The sequence below is a fragment of the Malania oleifera genome, chromosome 12 (assembly GCF_029873635.1).
Source record: "Malania oleifera isolate guangnan ecotype guangnan chromosome 12, ASM2987363v1, whole genome shotgun sequence".
Lineage (NCBI taxonomy): Eukaryota > Viridiplantae > Streptophyta > Magnoliopsida > Santalales > Ximeniaceae > Malania > Malania oleifera.
Genome location: NC_080428.1, coordinates 62598601 through 62617010, shown reverse-complemented (window position 1 = coordinate 62617010; position 18410 = coordinate 62598601). Strand labels below are relative to the sequence as shown.

General features: G+C 34.9%; 1 protein-coding gene across 2 annotated transcripts; it reads left to right on the top strand.

Moving 5' to 3' along the window:
- The first annotated feature begins 4418 nt into the window (after positions 1-4418).
- LOC131145150 (uncharacterized) lies at positions 4419-7567 on the top strand. Of its 2 annotated transcripts, none has more exons than XM_058094254.1 (5): positions 4419-4627; positions 4768-4982; positions 6246-6413; positions 6509-6744; positions 7082-7567. In XM_058094254.1, the coding sequence occupies exons 1-5, from the start codon at positions 4558-4560 to the stop codon at positions 7326-7328; spliced, it is 936 nt and encodes a 311-aa protein (XP_057950237.1). In that variant the 5' UTR covers positions 4419-4557; the 3' UTR covers positions 7329-7567. The 2 variants fall into 2 exon arrangements, with proteins under 2 accessions (XP_057950237.1, XP_057950238.1); XM_058094255.1 differs by having other exon boundaries at positions 4506-4627; positions 7062-7567.
- The last annotated feature ends 10843 nt before the right edge of the window (positions 7568-18410 follow it).

Here is an 18410-nt window from a genome sequence, read left to right as displayed (position 1 = left end):
TCATATGTGAGTAAGGAACCTATTAGCTCATCTAAGGAAGTGGTTTTTCAGATTTCTTCCTTCCGTTATAGCAACGACTTTTGTGTCCCATTTAGGTGGCAGCCCTCTAAGAATTTTCCTTATCATCTCATGAGTAGTGTAGGTTTTTCCTAATGCATTTAGGGAATTTATTATGTGAGTAAACCTAGTAAACATATTAGTTATGGATTCATCCGGGTTCATCTTAAAAGCTTCATATTCACTTGTAAGCATATCGATCCTATTATCCCTAATATCTATGGTGCCTTCGTAAGTGACTTCAAGCTTGTCCCATATTTCCTTAACTGATTTATAAGCCATTACTCTATTAAATTCATTGGCATCTAAAGCACAATATAGAACATTCATAGTACTAGAATTTACTTGCAGCATTTTAAAGTCTAAGTATTTCATATCATTTTTCTCCTTAGGGACTTGTTTTCTATCAACTATCTTAGTGGAAATTTGGTCACATTCCATGACAACTGCCCAAGCTTTCCAATTCATAGTTTGAAGATATATTTGCATTCTCTTTTTCCAGAAGGTATAGTTTAAACCAGAAAAGATTGGTGGCCTAGTTGAAGATTGTTCCTCTTCAAAGAGAGCTACACCTAAGTCAGTCATTAATATCTTTTTATAGCTACTATTTAGGATTTGCTTTAACTCCGCTCTAATACCAATTGAAATTAGGAATAGCTTCCCAAGAAGAGAGAGGGGGGGGGGGGGTGAATTAACTTTCTCTTTAGTTCTTTTAAAGTCCTTAACTTCTTTTAATATTAAACCAATTCTTTGACTTGTTTATTTATTTTGTCAATCAAACAAGAACTTGATTTCTTTTGAACAATCAATCAACAATACAATTAAACACAATTACACATTCAATCTTCAACCACACTTTGAAAGTAAAAACAATCAAACAATTAATCACAATTTCTAAACCAACACAACCACAATTTATTTACCAAATATAAGTTCACTGCATCATTTTTAGATTAATGAAATCATTCAAGATTTAATACTCTTGGAATATAAAACAAATCTTTATGCCATCTAATCACAGTTAATATAATATGTGTAACTTTCAGCTTTTGATGTTTTCAGCCCTGTGGTGAATGTGAGTTTTGAACAAAGCCCCGTATATATGAAATTTCTACTTCAATATGATGCTCAATATAAAATCCAATTACTCTTTTCAAACTTCAGAATTCAAATAAACTCTTAAGTTAATTTATCTTTGGGATGTTTAGCCAAGTAACGTACTCCCGTATGGTTTCTGCAAAGAATGGTTCAACCAACATACTCCCTTTCGGTTTCCGCAACCTAAATCAAAATCAAACTTTAAGGTTTACTTGATTTCCAAATATACGTAGTTTATATGATTTTAAATTTAAACCATCCACACAATTTAAATATGTACTGAAAATAAAGAATAGGGAAAGAAAGAGTGAGACGGAGATTTTTACGAGGTTCGGTTTATACCCAGTCTACGTCCTTGCCTTTGGCAAACCATCAAAGGATTACTAAACCTGTTCCTTTAACGGGAGGAACAATACCTTTACAACACTCCTTGGGTAAGGTTAGAGCCCGCCTTCTCCAAACGATATCCCCTCGTCCGATCACTCCTTAACTAGGCTAGAGTCCACCTCTCCAAATGATGTACCCTCGTTTGGTCACTCCTTAACTACGTTAAAGTCCGTCTCTCTAAGCAATATCCTCTTGCTTAGCCAACGATCCAAACACTCATTGGATTCGTCAATCTACAAGATAAAAATCAAATAGATGTGTACAACAAACTTGCTCCTCAAAGAGTTGGTTAGTATAACAATTATAGCACAACTAATATACTTCAAAGTAAATAATAATATGAAATTTAACTTGAAGCTCAAGGGAGTATATCACCGATTAATTCTTTCAGTGATTGAAAGATTTAGAATTTGTAGCACAATTCCAGTGGAAGAAGATCAGTTAAAACTCAGTTGAATTCGTGCATAATATGTGAGCTTGAGAGCAAGAAAGAGCCTTGAGATTTGAGAGCAATTTGAGAGAGACTTTGAATTTTTTTAGAATTTGAATTCTTGGTGCATTGATTCAATGATCTTTTAGGCTTATTTAGAGACTTTAAAAAGTGTATAACTTGATCCCCAAGTGTCTTGGAGTATTCCCCAAGTTTTTACAAATTTTGAGCCCCAAGCAACCTCTTTTAAAAATTTGACCATTATGAAAAAAAATCAAAACAGCCGCGTGGCAGTAGACTGTCCATTTGTGGCAGTCGTTTGTCCAATTAAATTAAAGGGGCAAAAAGGTGGTAGTCGGCTGTCCAAACCCACACAGATGCCTTAAAGTGCACTGGCAGTTGTCTGTCAAGTTCTTAACAGTCGTCTGTCATGCTGTCAACTTCAAGCACCTTTCAGTATTTTGGTCATAAATTTTTCTGTATGACTCCAAATTTGATAATTTTTGTGTCAAATGAAAGCTAAAAAAAAATCCTAAAACTTTAATGTTGAACACATTTTAGAGTAAGGATTGTTTGATGTTAAAAAATGTACATCAATACAGATGTAGAAAAATTGACAGCATTTGAGAAATCATCTTTTTGGCGCTGTTCATTCCAAAACTGATTCTAACCTTTTTGAAACAATTTTTGATCTTATAAAAATATTTTCCAAGTATGTTCAAAGGTATCTAGTTCCAATAAATTTACCTAAAAGTTTCATGCATCCATATTGAAATTTTTTGAAGTACTTACATGAAATTTCCTAGACTCTTTCAAATTTCCAATCCTTGAATTCCTTGAGGTCTTTATGCTTGTTTCATCTTTCTTTGAGTTTTCCATGTTGATCACTTGGGATTTCATTCTTGAAACTTTTTCATTAATATCAATGCTCTCATGATCTTCAAGTTTTAATCCATGTCTCAAACTTTGATATAATCATCCTCCTTTGAAGTACAAACTTTCATGAATTCTTTAACCTTACATTCATCATTGAGTCCTGAAACATATCACTTAAACAAAGCATGTTAAGTTTTACTTGTTTGTTAGTATAAAAATAAGATGTTAAGCCTTGTTAGGCCAACAATAAAATCTTACTATAACCATTACCAAACCGTGAAAATCCCAAAAAGTTTAATTTATACAATAAACTGAGTAAACTCATGCCACACATTTTAAACATCAATTCATACTTTAATTCAACTCATATACTCAGATTAAAATCAACATAATATCCATATAATTATACTTTTTAATTTAAACGGTTAATCTTTGAAAATAACTGACATAATTTATTTCACTTACCTTAACCTTGAAGTGGTGTTTAAGATCCCCAAATGACGATTCTACTCCGATTAACTTGTTAAAAATTGTCGTTAGGACCCCGTAGTGGTGTTCGTTTTTTGATTTGACCAAGAGACAACAGAGAAATCTAGAGAGAGAGAGAGTGAGGAGAGAGAGACGGAGAGTGATGGTGAGAGAGAGAGAGAGAGTTTGGGCGAGAATTGGGGGGTGATTTCTTAATCCTAAAGGAAATTGATTTCTTTAGGTTATATTATATTTGTATATATATAATATTATATTAATATATTAATATATTTTATTATATTATTAAATTAATAATAAATAAATAATTTAATTAATTTTTTTAACCCTTCCATACATATTATTTTTTGGGTCGTTACAAATAGTGTATGTCATTTTATAGATAAAAGTATACTTATTTTTTAAATTTAAGACTAAACAAACCTTACAAGAAATAAAATTTTGTAATATATGCAAAAGTATGAAATTCAACCAAAATAGATAAATTATATTTAAAATTCTAGACTTTAATGTTTAAACCTAAAAGAGATTTGCATATTTTTACTAGACCCATAGAAGACGTTTATAGAATTTTTCAAATCTTTGGAAATGTCAATATCTTTTCTCCCTTTAAAACATAAATCTAAACTTGGTTCATTTTTTTCTTAAAAAATATTACACACTATTATTTATATACAATCATGTATACCATATGTTGTCTAACTACAAATACACCTAAAATGATAGTAAGTCAACATGGAGTGCTTATAAGAGTATGTCTCATGGAACTACAACGACAACAACAACAATAAAACTAAGCCTTAGTCACCGACTATATGAATTATTTTCCACTAATTTATACGATAATGAACCATTTCTTTTGATAAATTTAGAGATTTTCCTTACTATCTCCTTCAAGTTATTTTAGGTATACTCCTACCCCTTTTTTCATAATTGGTACATTCATAAAAAAATAAATAAATAAAAATTTATGAATAACCATATAGGCATATACAATTTATGCAGTGTACGGATTTGCATTATTAGATTTTATAAGATAAGAATTTAAAGTACAAATATTATTAAACTAGAAATACGAGTTTTTAATCTTGAATTTAAACTTTGTAAATTTAGTTAGTAAATATTATAAAATTATGTTTCTAGGATTAAAAAAAAAAAATCTATGAATAACCTATAAGCATATACCATTTATGAGTGTATGCGTGTGTTGACGACAATCGGAAATGGAAGAAATACAACACAAGCACATAGAAGTCGGAGGGCTGAAGCTTCACGTTGCCGACATCGGAACTGGTTACCGGCTTCCACTCTCTTTCTCTTCTTCTTCTTCTTCTTCTTCTTCTTCTTCTTTTGCTTAATTAATTAATTTCCTCATACTAATTTACTGATTCAATTCTCTCTGTCTTTCTCGTTGATTCTCTGATTGTGAGCAGGTTCTTCGGTTGTGGTGTTCCTTCACGGGTTTCCTGAGATATGGTACACCTGGCGCCACCAGATGCTCGCCGTTGCCGCCGCCGGATTCCGTGCGATCGCACCTGATTACAGAGGCTACGGACTCTCCGATCAGCCTCTCCACCCCGACAAGACTTCCTTCGCCGACCTCGTCTCCGATCTCCTTGCCATTCTCGATTTCCTTGGCATCATTAAGGTACTCCCGTTTCTCTCATTTTTCTAATTTTCACTCGAGCATCCGTTCGGTTGCCCAGAAAGCTAAAGAAAGCTGAAGGAAAAGAAAGAGGAAATTTGGAATACTCCCCCTGTGGTTTAGTTTTTAGTCTTTGGCGGCTTTGTATTCAAATAGATTTGGAAATGAAATTTGATTGCGCGAACTTAAATCCACATGAACGGTATGTGAAACACTTTCAAATTCCAGCACAATGGAATTTCAAAATGAATTCCAACAATGCTCTGGATGTCTATTTTCTATTTTAGTTTTTGTAAAAAGAAACACATGTAAACATTTTGTTGAAAAATCTAAAATTAGATTTTACAATTTTCAGTTTTTTTTTTTGCAATTATTTTCATGTTTGGATTTAACTTTTACAGGTTAAATTATTTTTTTTACACATAAAGTAAAATAAAAATAAATAATTATGTGAATTTGAAATATAATTTAATAAAAATATACATAAATTTTTTAAATTTTCAAAAAATAATAAATCATTAAAAATTATTTTAACTATTTTCATTATCATGTATAATAAGATTGTTCCTTAGCACTAAAAAGTAAATTTTCAACTATAATGATCGAGTAAAATAATTACAATAATTTATACTTTATCTATAACTTTTAAATTTGCATTTTTTTTTGTTATCTTGATGGGCTATGGATTATGCAAAATGAATTTTAATCTTTAGTTGCATTCATGTACCTTTCAATTAGCATTTGAAATATGAGTGCTTTTGGAATTTCAATTTTATTTTTATAACTCAATTCATAGCATCTTGATAGGATGTGAATTTCAATTCAATTTTTGTTCAAAAACTAATTTTTATAGCTCAATCCCATGTTAAAATTCCTAGAGATGGAGACTTTGAGGGAGAGAACTTGAGTGCTTTAGGAACTTGTTAAATGGAAATAATGCAGAAGCTTTGTGTTGGAGAGGTTAGCAAAGCCAGAATGGGAAACAGGAAGCCTTTGCTTTGTAGTTTGGAGGCTTCCTCCAAGAAAAAAACAAAAACAAGGGAAAAAGAAACCTGTTCTTGCACCTTGAAAATGACAAAAAGCTTTGCCTCATCATGCTTTAGGCACATTTATGCAAATGATGCCACTGCTTTCCTGATTGATCAGCTTAAAATAGCTCAATCATAAAGTATTGTATAATGTGTTGTACCAAAGAAAAGGTCTAAACTAAATATTATGTTTCATGTTAATGACTCTCGATTTCTCTCTTTCTGTGGATGAACATAGGTTTTTCTTGTTGGGAAAGATTTTGGAGGTCGACTGGTTTACCTGTTTGCCCTTCTCCACCCAGAAAGGGTCTTAGGAGTAGTAACCTTGGGGGCGCCATATTCACCGCAAGGCTTCACTAAATTTGGTAAACACCTTCCTGAAGGCTTCTACATTTCAAGATGGCAGGTGTGTGTTCAGCTCTGTGTGTGTGTGTTCAGCCACATAAAACCAAGTGTGGCTAGCTGCTTGCTGCTATTTCATTTCTGTGACATTTGCCTCAGGAACCCAGGCGAGCCGAGGCTGATTTTGGTCGCCTTGATGCCAAAACAATTGTGCGGAATATCTACATCCTCTTCTCCAAAAGTGAGATACCAATAGCTGCAGAAAACCAGGAGATCATGGATTTGGTTGACCCATCAGCTCCTCTTCCCCCGTGGTTCACGGAGGAAGACCTTGCAACCTATGGAGCTTTGTACAAGAAATCTGGTTTCCAAACTGCATTGCAAGTCCCATACAGGTATGTGATCAACCCGCTGTACATAGTTTCACGAACCAAGTAGCTGGCTTTCTTCCTGAAACATTGTATTGAATCTCCATCTTTGTAAATCATTGTGCTCTCCTATTATCATTTTTCTCTAGTCATTGTGATCATCAAACCCACAGCCACAAATGTGTGGCACGCCATGCTAAAATGCCCACTTCACTAAAACAAGAGGCAGTTTTAGTTCATTTGTTTCGTGGCTGTCAAACTAGGGCCATGGTACAAAGGCTGGAAATTGTGCCGTTCGATGCTGAATTGTGAGACTTTTAACTGAATACTCTCTGCTATTCAAGATGGTTTAATGTTTTCATAGGACAATTGGAGAACAGTTCAACATAGCAGACCCTATAGTTAAAGTTCCAGTGCTGCTGATCATGGGGACTGGAGATTATGCCTTCAAATTTCCAGGGAGGGAGGACTACATAAAGAGCGGAAAGGTGAAAGAGTTTGTCCCTGATCTCGAGATCACTTTCTTGCCCGAAGGAACCCATTTTGTTCATGAGCAATTCCCTAATCAGGTGAATGAGCTAATTCTCACATTCCTCAAAAACCATGTCTGATCGTGAATGCTTTTCATGGAGTATAGTTTATCTGCCAGTGATGCCTAGAAATGGTTAACGTTGTACAAGTGCTTGAAAATTTGAAATAAATTCCCAGTATGGTTTTGGGATTATTTGTCTATCTTGAAAAACTTGTGTTGCGTATTAGCTGTGTTTCAAAATCTCTAATGGAGCCTAGCAGCCCTTATGGTTAATGGATTCCATTGCTAAAGGATTTTTTATAATGTCATTTGTGTTTCTCATCATATTTCATAGCTCATCTGTTCTATTTTTCATATATATATATATATATATAAAACGACATGATTCGTCTTAGATCACACATTAGTTTAATCCTTTCACATATAAATTATGTCATCTAACCATATTTTGAGAAGTCTTTAAACAGGGATGACCTAGGTGTACATATTTTAAGTCCATTTCTTCTTAGTGATCTTAATATATAAGAGCACATGTTGTGAATAGACATGATGAGATTGGTTCGAAATGGTATGGTAACATTATTGCTTTATTTGCGTCATTCATTTTTGTTCAAAATTAAAAATGAAAATTGAGTTTTATTCTTTTACAACCAAAGAAGTACTTGAAAATGTAATAAGGTTGAACTTTTTGACAAAATTTTTACTAAATTGTCTGAAAAGTTTTTGGGAGTGTGAATTTCAAATTTTAAATTTGGATTTGTGTGAGTTCAGATGAAATTCAATATAATTTTATACTGTATTTTGTTTAAATCAACACAAATCTAAATTAAAGGCCTAAAATTTGGACTTCCAAACAAGGCCACGTTTATAATTTTTTTTCCTTAATCAACGACCTTCAACCAAACCCATATTAGGGATTTGAGCAAGAATGAAATTAAATTTTGGTATGTTTTTTAAAATTTGAGGGGAGCTCCTCAAAATTGCTTGTGCCTACGACTATAAGTAGAGAGACTAGCAAGAAAATATAAAGGATTTTTAGGTCAACTCATGGTTGTTCAAAGATATTTTCTTCTTTTTTTTATTGGTAAAGGTTAATTATATTGATAAAAAATGGATATGTATAGAAAACTCTGGGCATACTCAAGAGGAAGGAAGCCAAAAACTTTCATGAAACAGAATCAAAACAAATACATCCAACTTGGGCATTCCCAGGGGCACAAGGCCATCAAAACTAATTTATTTATTTATTTATTTTTATTTTTTTTGGTAAAAGAGGGTGACACCTCCTAACTTTATTAAAAAACCCCTCACTTATGGTGGAGGAAAACCGTGGTTACAATTTTGAGACTTTGGGACAACAAAAGCAAATTTCAAGACCCCAAAACTAACTTAACCAACATAAACCAAACCAAAAACCAAACACTAGCAACCAAAAAACTAAGAAACTAAACCCCTAAAAGTGTAATAACACAAAACATCATGTGCACAAAGAAGGAAAACCCAACAAGTCCAATCGAATCATTCCCCTGACTTGCTGAGGAAGATCATTTTGACAATTATATGATCGAGAAATACCAGATTCACCCTATTTGACAAAGAAATCTGCACTTTTATTCGCCTCCTTGTAAACATGTTCCACTTTAAACTGTATGCCTCTTAATGCAAGCATAAGTTCTTCCCACAATTCCCATAAGTTCCAAACCAAGCACTTCTCAAAATTTATCCACTGAACCAACAAAGTAGAGTCACATGCAATCTTCACTTGATCAAATTCGAGATCTTTGCACAAATTAATCCCTAAAATAATCGCCTTCAATTTAGCCATGTTATTTGTTCCATAACCCAATAATGAGGAAAAAGCTGCTTTAAATAAACCTTTTTCATCTCTTATCATGCCTCCACCACCACAATTCCCTGGGTTACCTCTACAGCTCCCATCCACATTCAACTTAACCCAACCTATCCCAGGTTTACACCATCTGACTACCCGAGGAAGACGAACCCACACATTTTTTACTTGAATATCCAAAACACGAAGGACTGCAATATTCGTGCAAGAAGCAGGTGCACATTTATTTAACTTGTCTGAAATGGATCTCAGCCAATATTTAATATCAAGCCACACAGTTCTCACCGAATCATAAATTGATTCTATCCTGGCTCTACATCTACGAGTCCATAGTCTCCAAATGATGAGACTAGGTATAAAACCTACCAAAATGCCTAACTATGAGGCTCGTCTTGCACAACTAAACCAGACATTAACTCTGCCTTTCTAAGTTGTTGTTGCCATACAACTAACACCCAACGCCATTACTGCTTTTTTCCATACCTCCTGAGCAAAAGACCCAGTGCAAAACACACGGTCTAGAGATTCAATCTTGGCATTTGAACAACAATCACATCGAGAGGTCATCTGGATACCTACTTCTTTAATACGAGTATCAACCGGAAGACAAGCGAACCAAGACTACCACATACAAATTAACACCCTTTTTGGCAACATAGGATGCCAGATCCATTTTGCAATTGAGAATTCCTCTTTATACTCCCTTATAATTTTCTAGGCACTTGCCGTGGTGAATTTCCCATCTGTTGAAGGTTCCCAAATTACTGTATCTAGACCCTCCTTGCAAGAAATAGCAGAGTTCATTACTTCCTCAGTCTGATCTTCACCTAATAGATCCACTAATAAATCAACATTCCACCCTTCTCTATCCCAACAATCTTGAGTTCGAAGCCTATGGTTACTGATTTCCTGAACCTTAGCACAAAGGGGGCCGAAGGCTAACCAACAATCAAACCAGAAAGAAGCCGACCCTTCTTTAATTCGAACACGGACATGCTCTAAAACTTCAGGAATCACATGAATAATCGATCTCCAAAATCTGGTTCCTTTCTCTAGTTTCATTTCTCTCAAGTGGTGTTTCTTATACAAATACTTGGCTTTAAAGAATTGAGTCCACATATTATCCATAGTTAACAATCTTCACACAAACTTCATATGCAATGATTTTTTTACCTCCTCCAAATCCCTAACACCCAAACCACCCTCACAAACAGGCTTACATATATTAGACTAGGAATACCAATTCCTTTTCCTTTTGTCATTTACTCCACTCCAAAAAAATTTCGATAACATAGAATTTATCTTTTTGAAGACAGTAGTAGAAATGTCTAATACCGCCAATTGATGAACCACCATTGATGATAATACATGCTTAATTAAAATTAGGCGGCCCCCTTGAGATAAAAGTTTAAATTTCCAACCTACTATTTTTTCCTCAATTTATCAACTAAGGGCTCTAAAATATGGGCCGTAAGACGACCCGATACCAAAGGAACACCCAAATATGTAGCAAAAAAACCTCCTTCTGCAAAGCCAATTGTCCTTAACAGAGATCTCTTCCGAGCAAAAGCAATTCTCTTTGACAAAAAAATACTTGACTTTTCTTTATTTATCAATTGACCAGACCAATCCTCATACTTCTTCAAAGTCTTAATAAGCATTCAAATGGAACTTCTCTTGCCATTGGCAAAAATAAGAATGTCATCCGCATAGAGAAGGTGAGATACCAAAGGCGCCCCACGAGCATGATAGTAAGCCCCTATCTTATTCTCCATAAAATTTTTCTTTAGAAGTCGAGAGAGAACTTCCCGTAAAATAATAAATATATAAGGAGATAAAGGATCTCCTTGGCGAAGCCCTCGAGAAGGTTTAAATAAACCTTTATAAGTGTCATTCATCATAGGAGAGGAAACACATTCCGCCACTAAACCACAGAATCTTCGTGAGAAACTAAAGCTTTCCAGAACCAAGTTTAAAAAATCCCAATCAACCCTATCATATGCCTTAGCCATGTCCACTTTGATCATTACATTTCCACCATTAGACTTCTTATGCAAAGAATGAACCATTTCTTATGCCAAAGAAATATTTTCAAATATACTTCTACCAGGAATGAAAGCTCTTTATCCTGAAGAAATCAAAGCCGACAATAAACCTGTCATCCTTGTAAGAATAATTTTTGAAAAAATTTTGTAGATAACACTACAAAGACTAATAGGCATAAACTTGTCAAAACTTTGAGGATTCTGAACTTTTGGGATTAGAACAATGTAAGATGCAGAATAAAATCTAAGGAGAGGGGACCCAGCGAAAAAATCTCTAGCTGCATCAATCACGTCTTCTTTTACAATATCCCAGCAATCCTGGAAAAAAGTCGAGCCAAAACCATCCGAACCTGGGCTACTATTTCTCGGGATAAAAAGAATAGCATCCCTTATTTCTACCTCAGACGATTCACGACAAAGATCAATATTCTCCTCTTCAGAAACCATAGGAGATATTATATCAACAAGGTTAGTTGTTCGATTGAGTCCTACACCTATTAAAAAGTTCGAAAATACCTTACTGCACCCTCATAAAAAACAGCTTCCATAGAATCCAACACTTCTCCATTTGGAAGTTTCAATGAATGAATCATAGTCTTCTTCCTCCTTTGGTTCACAAATGCATGAAAGAACTTTGTATTGTTATCCCCTGCCTCCAACCATTTATTTTTTGCTAGCTGAGAAATACGAATCTCCTCCCTCTTTTCCCATGCTTCCAGCTCGAGTTTAGTAAGGAAAAAATCTTCCTCCATTTTTAGCGAATACGCTTCCCGAAGCTGAGCCTCTAGAGCCTCCATACTTTCCTCAAATGTTTTAATGTTCTGTTGTACATGTCCAAAAACTTGTTTGTTCCAATTTCGAATTGCAACTTTCGTATGTTTCAATTTACTTGCAAATCTAACTAAACTTGAACCATGAGACTCCTCCCTCCAGGCTTCCTCCACGCAAGACTTAAAATACTGGTACGTGCTCCACATATTCTAATACCTTAAGGGAGAAGGACCATACCGATGCAGATTTCTATGAAATCAAATAATCAATGGGTTATGATCTAAAGTCCTCATCTTTCCATACTCAAAATAAATATTTGGCAAAACTCGGAGAAGATTCAAATTATAGAGCACCCTATCCAGTTTTGCCCAACTTCGAGAATTACCACTGTGACCATTACACCAAGACATGTTGTTGTCAGTACCAACCAAATCCATAAGACCACAGTTGTCCAAGCAATTGTTAAATCCTCCTTAGCCGATAACTGCCTCATATGATCACCAATACGTTTCGAATCTGAACAGATAATATTAAAATCTTCTGCCACTAACCAAGGGAAATCATCCCTCTTTACAAACTCCAAATCATTCCAAAGTTCCCGATGATCTGTTTGACGACATTTAGCATAAACAAAAAAAATCAAGAAAATCTGGTCCACAGAACTAAAAATATTCGAAATAACTTGATCAGACATATGTTGTAACTCAAAGTGCACTTCCTCTTCCCAAAATATCCAAATTTTACCCCCCACTGAAGCATTCGCACAAAAATTCAAAAAATTTAGAAAGTCAGCCCATTGCGACATCAGACTTTCATCAGAAAATGGCTCTGAAAGAACCAAAATAGAAGGTGAAAAATTCCTCATTAACTTATGTAAACGATTTTTCAACGTGCCTAAACGCCGCACGTTCCACACTAGAATTGTATTAATCATAAATCAAGTTTTTTTGGACGGATAATAACCCATTGAGACTTCTTCTCACTTTGCCCATTAATATCCTTCAACTTAACAATCGGAACATGTAAATCATCATCCGAGCAAAAGCCTTTTTCCAAAGGGAGTTTTTCTAAATTATTTGTCTCCAACTCCCTATCCAATTCACAATTATGTGAGACACACCTGACCATAAAGGTACACTCTTGTTCCAAAATTTCTATAACCATATTACTAGACATCATCAGCTGAACCCACACTACTATGCCATTTTCCACTATCAGAATATCAGCGTCAGGAGCACCCAAGACTGGTTCAACACTCTCCTCCCTCTGCACAATCTCATACTGATTTATATTTCGCTGCAAAGTCTCCACTTTAGGCCTCGGATCTTTAGGAACAAACTCCCCCTCTTCCATCTCACGTTACGGAACTGTCTCAACCACTAGCAAAATTTGTGATGTCGTTGCACCCTCTTGAGCCTGAGCCCCCTCTACAGGTTCTTCGACAATGCATGGATCTATCAATTCTCTCTAAACTTCCTTCCCTTTATGCAATTTCTTCACACGCCAAACTTCTTGTCGATTTTCTTGTCTACCATATTCCGTATCCTTACTTATATCCCCAATTTTTTGTTTCCTTTCACCCCCTCGGCATACCACCTTTGAATACCCTTGTCTATGACATTTCTCACAAAACTAATCATAAGGCATAAAAACGCCAAAACCAATTAACTCAAAAAGGATGTTCAAAAATCTCAAGCCACCACAGACAAGAAAACCACGTTGATAAAGAAAATCAAACCGTGAGGCAGCACAATGCAGTAACATCAAATCAACAAACAAAGTATATTTTAGGTTTCTTTAGGCACTTGGATCTAGAACTCTTCTAGATGAATTTCTCCACTACTTTTTTTAACATAAAATATCCATGGAAGAAGTGTTTGCCAAAATGAACTTTTCATCCCCAAAACCCTCAAAGAAAGTAATTTTATTGCCAAAAAAGAACTTTTTAATGATTTCAAGTCCAAATTTATATAATTAAAATGGGCTTTTAAAATATTTAGCTCATTTAACAAAATATATATTTACATAGAAGTATAAATAGTGTAACGCCCCAAACCTGAAACTGGGGTCTGGAGTGTTATTCTAGATAAATCTTTGATACCACATTAATGCACAGCGGAAGATCTCCATAACAATTAGCAGAGTACTAAAAATCATCCTTTATCACAATAAAAATCCTAATATCACAGTAAAGTACTGAACTCATAAAAAACATGAATAAAATAATAACAATTATAACCAAGGGTCTTCTACCCGCACTTTAATTATTGTTATACTCCCCATGGCATCTGAAAAATAATTGATCATGATGGGGTGAGACACCTCTCAGTAAAAAAGAATAAATTATTATCAGTATGTGGCAAATGAGTCTCTGTGTAAACAAATATACTTATTAAAATAACTTTAAATGAAACTGCATTTTATAACCGTAACTCACACTGATAATTGAAAATACATGCTTCCCATTAATTCTGCAAATATGAGTAAAAGAACCTCTCTGCATGAATAACCAACATGTATAACCCCCATGACGGGTTGTACGGCTCAAAGACTGGACTTACCTTGGTACCAATGTTAAGTTAAAGTAACTCATCTATTAGTCCAATTTGCCTACCGAACCTAGCCTGTATACCAGAAACGTACTCAAGCCCTCTCGCTAGCCAAACCGACTTTTCATACCAACACTGCTTTGAATAGTGTGGTTGTACTGATACTGATCTGATCCATCAGGTTCTTAAACCATATAATGCATTCTTTTCGACATTTCCCAAAAACCAATTTATCACCACAACGTAATTCCCATAGATATATAATAAAATACCACTTCATAAATGAAATTAGGAATAGCTTCCCAAGAGGGGGAGGGTGAATTGGCTTTTTAAAACTTTTTCTTTAGTTCTTTTAAAGTCCTTAACTTCTTTTAATATTTAACCAATTTTTTGACTTGTTTATTTATTTTGTCAATCAAACAAGAACTTGATTTCTTTTGAACAATCAATCAACAACACAATTAACACAATTAAACATTCAATCTTCAACCACACTTTGAAAGTAAAAACGATCAAACAATTAATCACAATTTCCAAACCAACACAACCATAATTTATTTACCAAATATAAGTTCACTGCAACACTATTAGATTGATAAAATCATTCAAGATTTGAGACTCTTGGAATATAAAACAAATTTTTATACCATCAAATCACAATCAATATAATATAAGTAATTTTCAGCTTTTGATGTTTTCAGCCCTATGGTGAATGTGAGTTTTGAACAAAGCCCCGTATATATGAAATTTCTTCTTCAATATAATGTTCAAAATAAAATCCAATTACTCTTTCCAAACTTCAGAATTCAAATAAACTCTTAAGTTAATTTATCTTTGAGATGTTTAGCTAAGTAATGTACTCCCGTATGGTTTCCGCAAAGAATGATTCAACTAACGTACTCCCTTTCGACTTTTGCAACCCAAATCAAAATCAAAGTTTAAGGTTTACTTGATTTCCAAATATACGTACTTTATATGATGTTGACCCTATGGGTCACGCCCGGTTTTGATTATGACAAATACTCATTATATATCTAATGGGTGTTTGAGAATATGTGCAGGAACCAAAACTGTCAAAATCATAATACACATGCACATGGAGAAAATGAAGAACTGAAGACAAATCTTTTATTAAGTGTTGTAATATATATATTTCTCTTGCACATTTGGTCTGTAATAGTAAATTAGGTTATTTGGTTTGTAATAAGCACACACAACACATGTATGGTTTAATCTGTAAGCTCAAACCAAATAGTGACCTAGAAATGACCTTAGGGCTTTCCTTTTTGGTCGACCGACACCGCATTTTTTCGGTGTCTTAATTTTGGGACACAAATGACCCTAGGACACTCACTCATGCATACATATGTTTGAATATTTGACTTAGGTAATTGCATGCTTGAAAAAGGACAAAAATGTACAAGTCTTGTACTTTCGGTCGACCGACCCACACAGGTCATTTTCTCCTGGTCGACCGAAATCGGTCTGGGTCAACATGTTGACCATGGTTCGGTCGATCGAGCCCTTACAGTTCATTTGACCCCGGTCGACTGAACAACCTAGGAGTAAACATTTTGACCTCCCGGTCGACCGAGAACTTTTGTTCTCTAATTACCTGGTTGACCGGAGGGTCCTTGGGAGAATTCCCAGCGGTCTGGTCAACCGAACCTCAGAAATTTGGAAAATCGCCCACTTCCAGTCAACCGAGCCCTTAGTTCAAAAACCCCCTGGTCGACCGAACCATATGAGACTTGGTCGACCGAAACTGATTTGGTCAATCGGACCTCTCGGGTTGCTATAATTTTTACAGCGGATAAATAATTTTTAAATAGGATTAAAATGGTTTAAGTGTCATTAAACTTTTCCAACAATCCCTAATAGGTCCCCAATGGTCAAATATTTTGGTATGTCTATATGTACTATTTCATTTGGGAGAATTAAGTGTGATTAGAAAAAACCAAAAATCAAATTTCTCTCTCAAGCTAAATACTTCATATTGATTATACTACTTCCAAATCCACTCAGACTTACCTACTTCATCTCAGTATCATTTGTAAGTGTATTTGAGTGTTATTGGTTTGAGGTTTGCTCTCTCATTCTTTGATTGTTTGAATCCTTTTTCTCGATAGCATTACCTAAGTATTCTTAGGGGGCTTTTCTCATAAGCCTATCCTAAGAAGACTTTGCTGAACTTCTAAGTGTTGCATTCTCATTGCAATATGTTAGGAAGTTTGTATTTGTTATTGGCTTGCAAAAATATTTTCAAATGTACTCAAATATCCTGTGGTATTCATATTGATACATTTGTGAAAAGATATTTGTGTGTGTTATATTAATCTTTGTGGCAGTATCCATTCAAGTCTACATCATTTGCTGAAATACAAAAATTATATATATCTTGCAAACCAAGCATATACACTATTCACGTGATTGACATATTCTGCTATTTGGGATATTTGAATATTGCATGATATCTTTATTTGAGCTTCTTGATTGAGAGCATCTGGAAATACAAAGATTGCTTGTTGACATTCTCACGTACATAAAACACTGATAGAAAATATATTTGAGAGTTGAACTACTTAGACCACACTGAGCTTACATTATTAAATCATCTGTGGTGTTTGTGATTGTGCGCATTTGTGGTACAAATTTGTTTTACGTGAAAGCACCCATACATTGTACCTTTTGTTTGTATATCTGAGAGATTCCAGGCATGGCCTGAGGGGGCGGTAATCCAGCCCGGTAAGGATTGGTGTAAAGGTTGAGGTCAGCCCTGCGATAATTTGACCTGATTTGTATAGGTGCCGCTCCACCCGTTCAAGTGAGCAAGTTAGTGTGATAATTCTTGTGCTGGTTAGCCAAGGCGAGGACGTAAGCAGTTTGCTGAACCTCAATAACATATCTGTGTGTCACCCTTTATTTACTGCTTTCTGGTGCTTGTGCGATTAATTAAACTGCTTCATTTTATTTCTAATATATTTATATTATTCACATTAGATTGACCATAGGGTTGTGAACATACTGCTATTAGGAAGAATACCTAGGGGTTAAATTTTAAAAATACCAATTCACCCTCCTCTTGGGATCACGGTAAAGCTAACATATGATTTTAAATTTGAACCATCCATGCAATTTAAATATGTACTAAAAATAAAGAATAGGGAAAGAGAGAGTGAGACATATTTTTTTACGAGGTTTGGCTTATACCCAGCCTATGTCCTCGCCTTTGGCAAACCACCAAAGGATTACTAAACCTTTTCCTTTAATGGGTGGAACAATACCTTTACAACACTCCTTGGGCAAGGCTAGAGCCCGCCTTCTCCAAACGATATCCCCTCGTCCGGTTACTCCTTAACTAGGCTAGAACCCGCCTCTCCAAACAATGTACCCTCATTTGGTCACTCCTTAACTAGGCTAGAGTCCGCCTCTCTAAGCAATCCCTTGCTTAGCCAATGATCCACACAGTCCTTGGATTCGTCAATCTACAAGATAAAAATCAAATAGATGTGTACGACAAACTTGCTCCTCAAAGAGCTGGTTAGTATAGCAATTACAGCACAACTAATATACTTCAAAGTAACTAACAATATGAAATTTAACTTAAAGCTCAAGGGAGTATGTCACCGATCAATTCTTTCAGTGATTGAAAGATTTAGAATTTGTAGCACAATTCCGATGGAAGAAGATCAGCTAAAACTCAGTTGAATTCGTGCACAATATGTGAGCTTGAGAGTAAGAGAGAGTCTTGAGAATTTGAGAGTAATTTGAGAGAGACTTAGAATTTTTTTTAGAATTTGAATTCTTGGTGCATTGATTCAATGATCTTTTAAGCTTATTTATAGACTTTAAAAAGTGTATAACTTGATCCCCAAGTGTCTTGGAGTATTCCCCAAGTTTTTACAAATTTTGAGCCCCAAGCAACCTCTTTTTAAAATTTGACCGTT

Excerpts from the sequence above, each read along its gene's own strand:
- LOC131145150 (XM_058094254.1), top strand. The coding sequence starts at position 4,558 with ATGGAAGAAATACAACACAAGCACATAGAAGTCGGAGGGCTGAAGCTT. Across the intron at positions 4,983-6,245 it reads ATTTCCTTGGCATCATTAAG|GTTTTTCTTGTTGGGAAAGA; the intron begins GTACTCCCGTTT and ends GGATGAACATAG. Across the intron at positions 6,745-7,081 it reads GCATTGCAAGTCCCATACAG|GACAATTGGAGAACAGTTCA; the intron begins GTATGTGATCAA and ends ATGTTTTCATAG.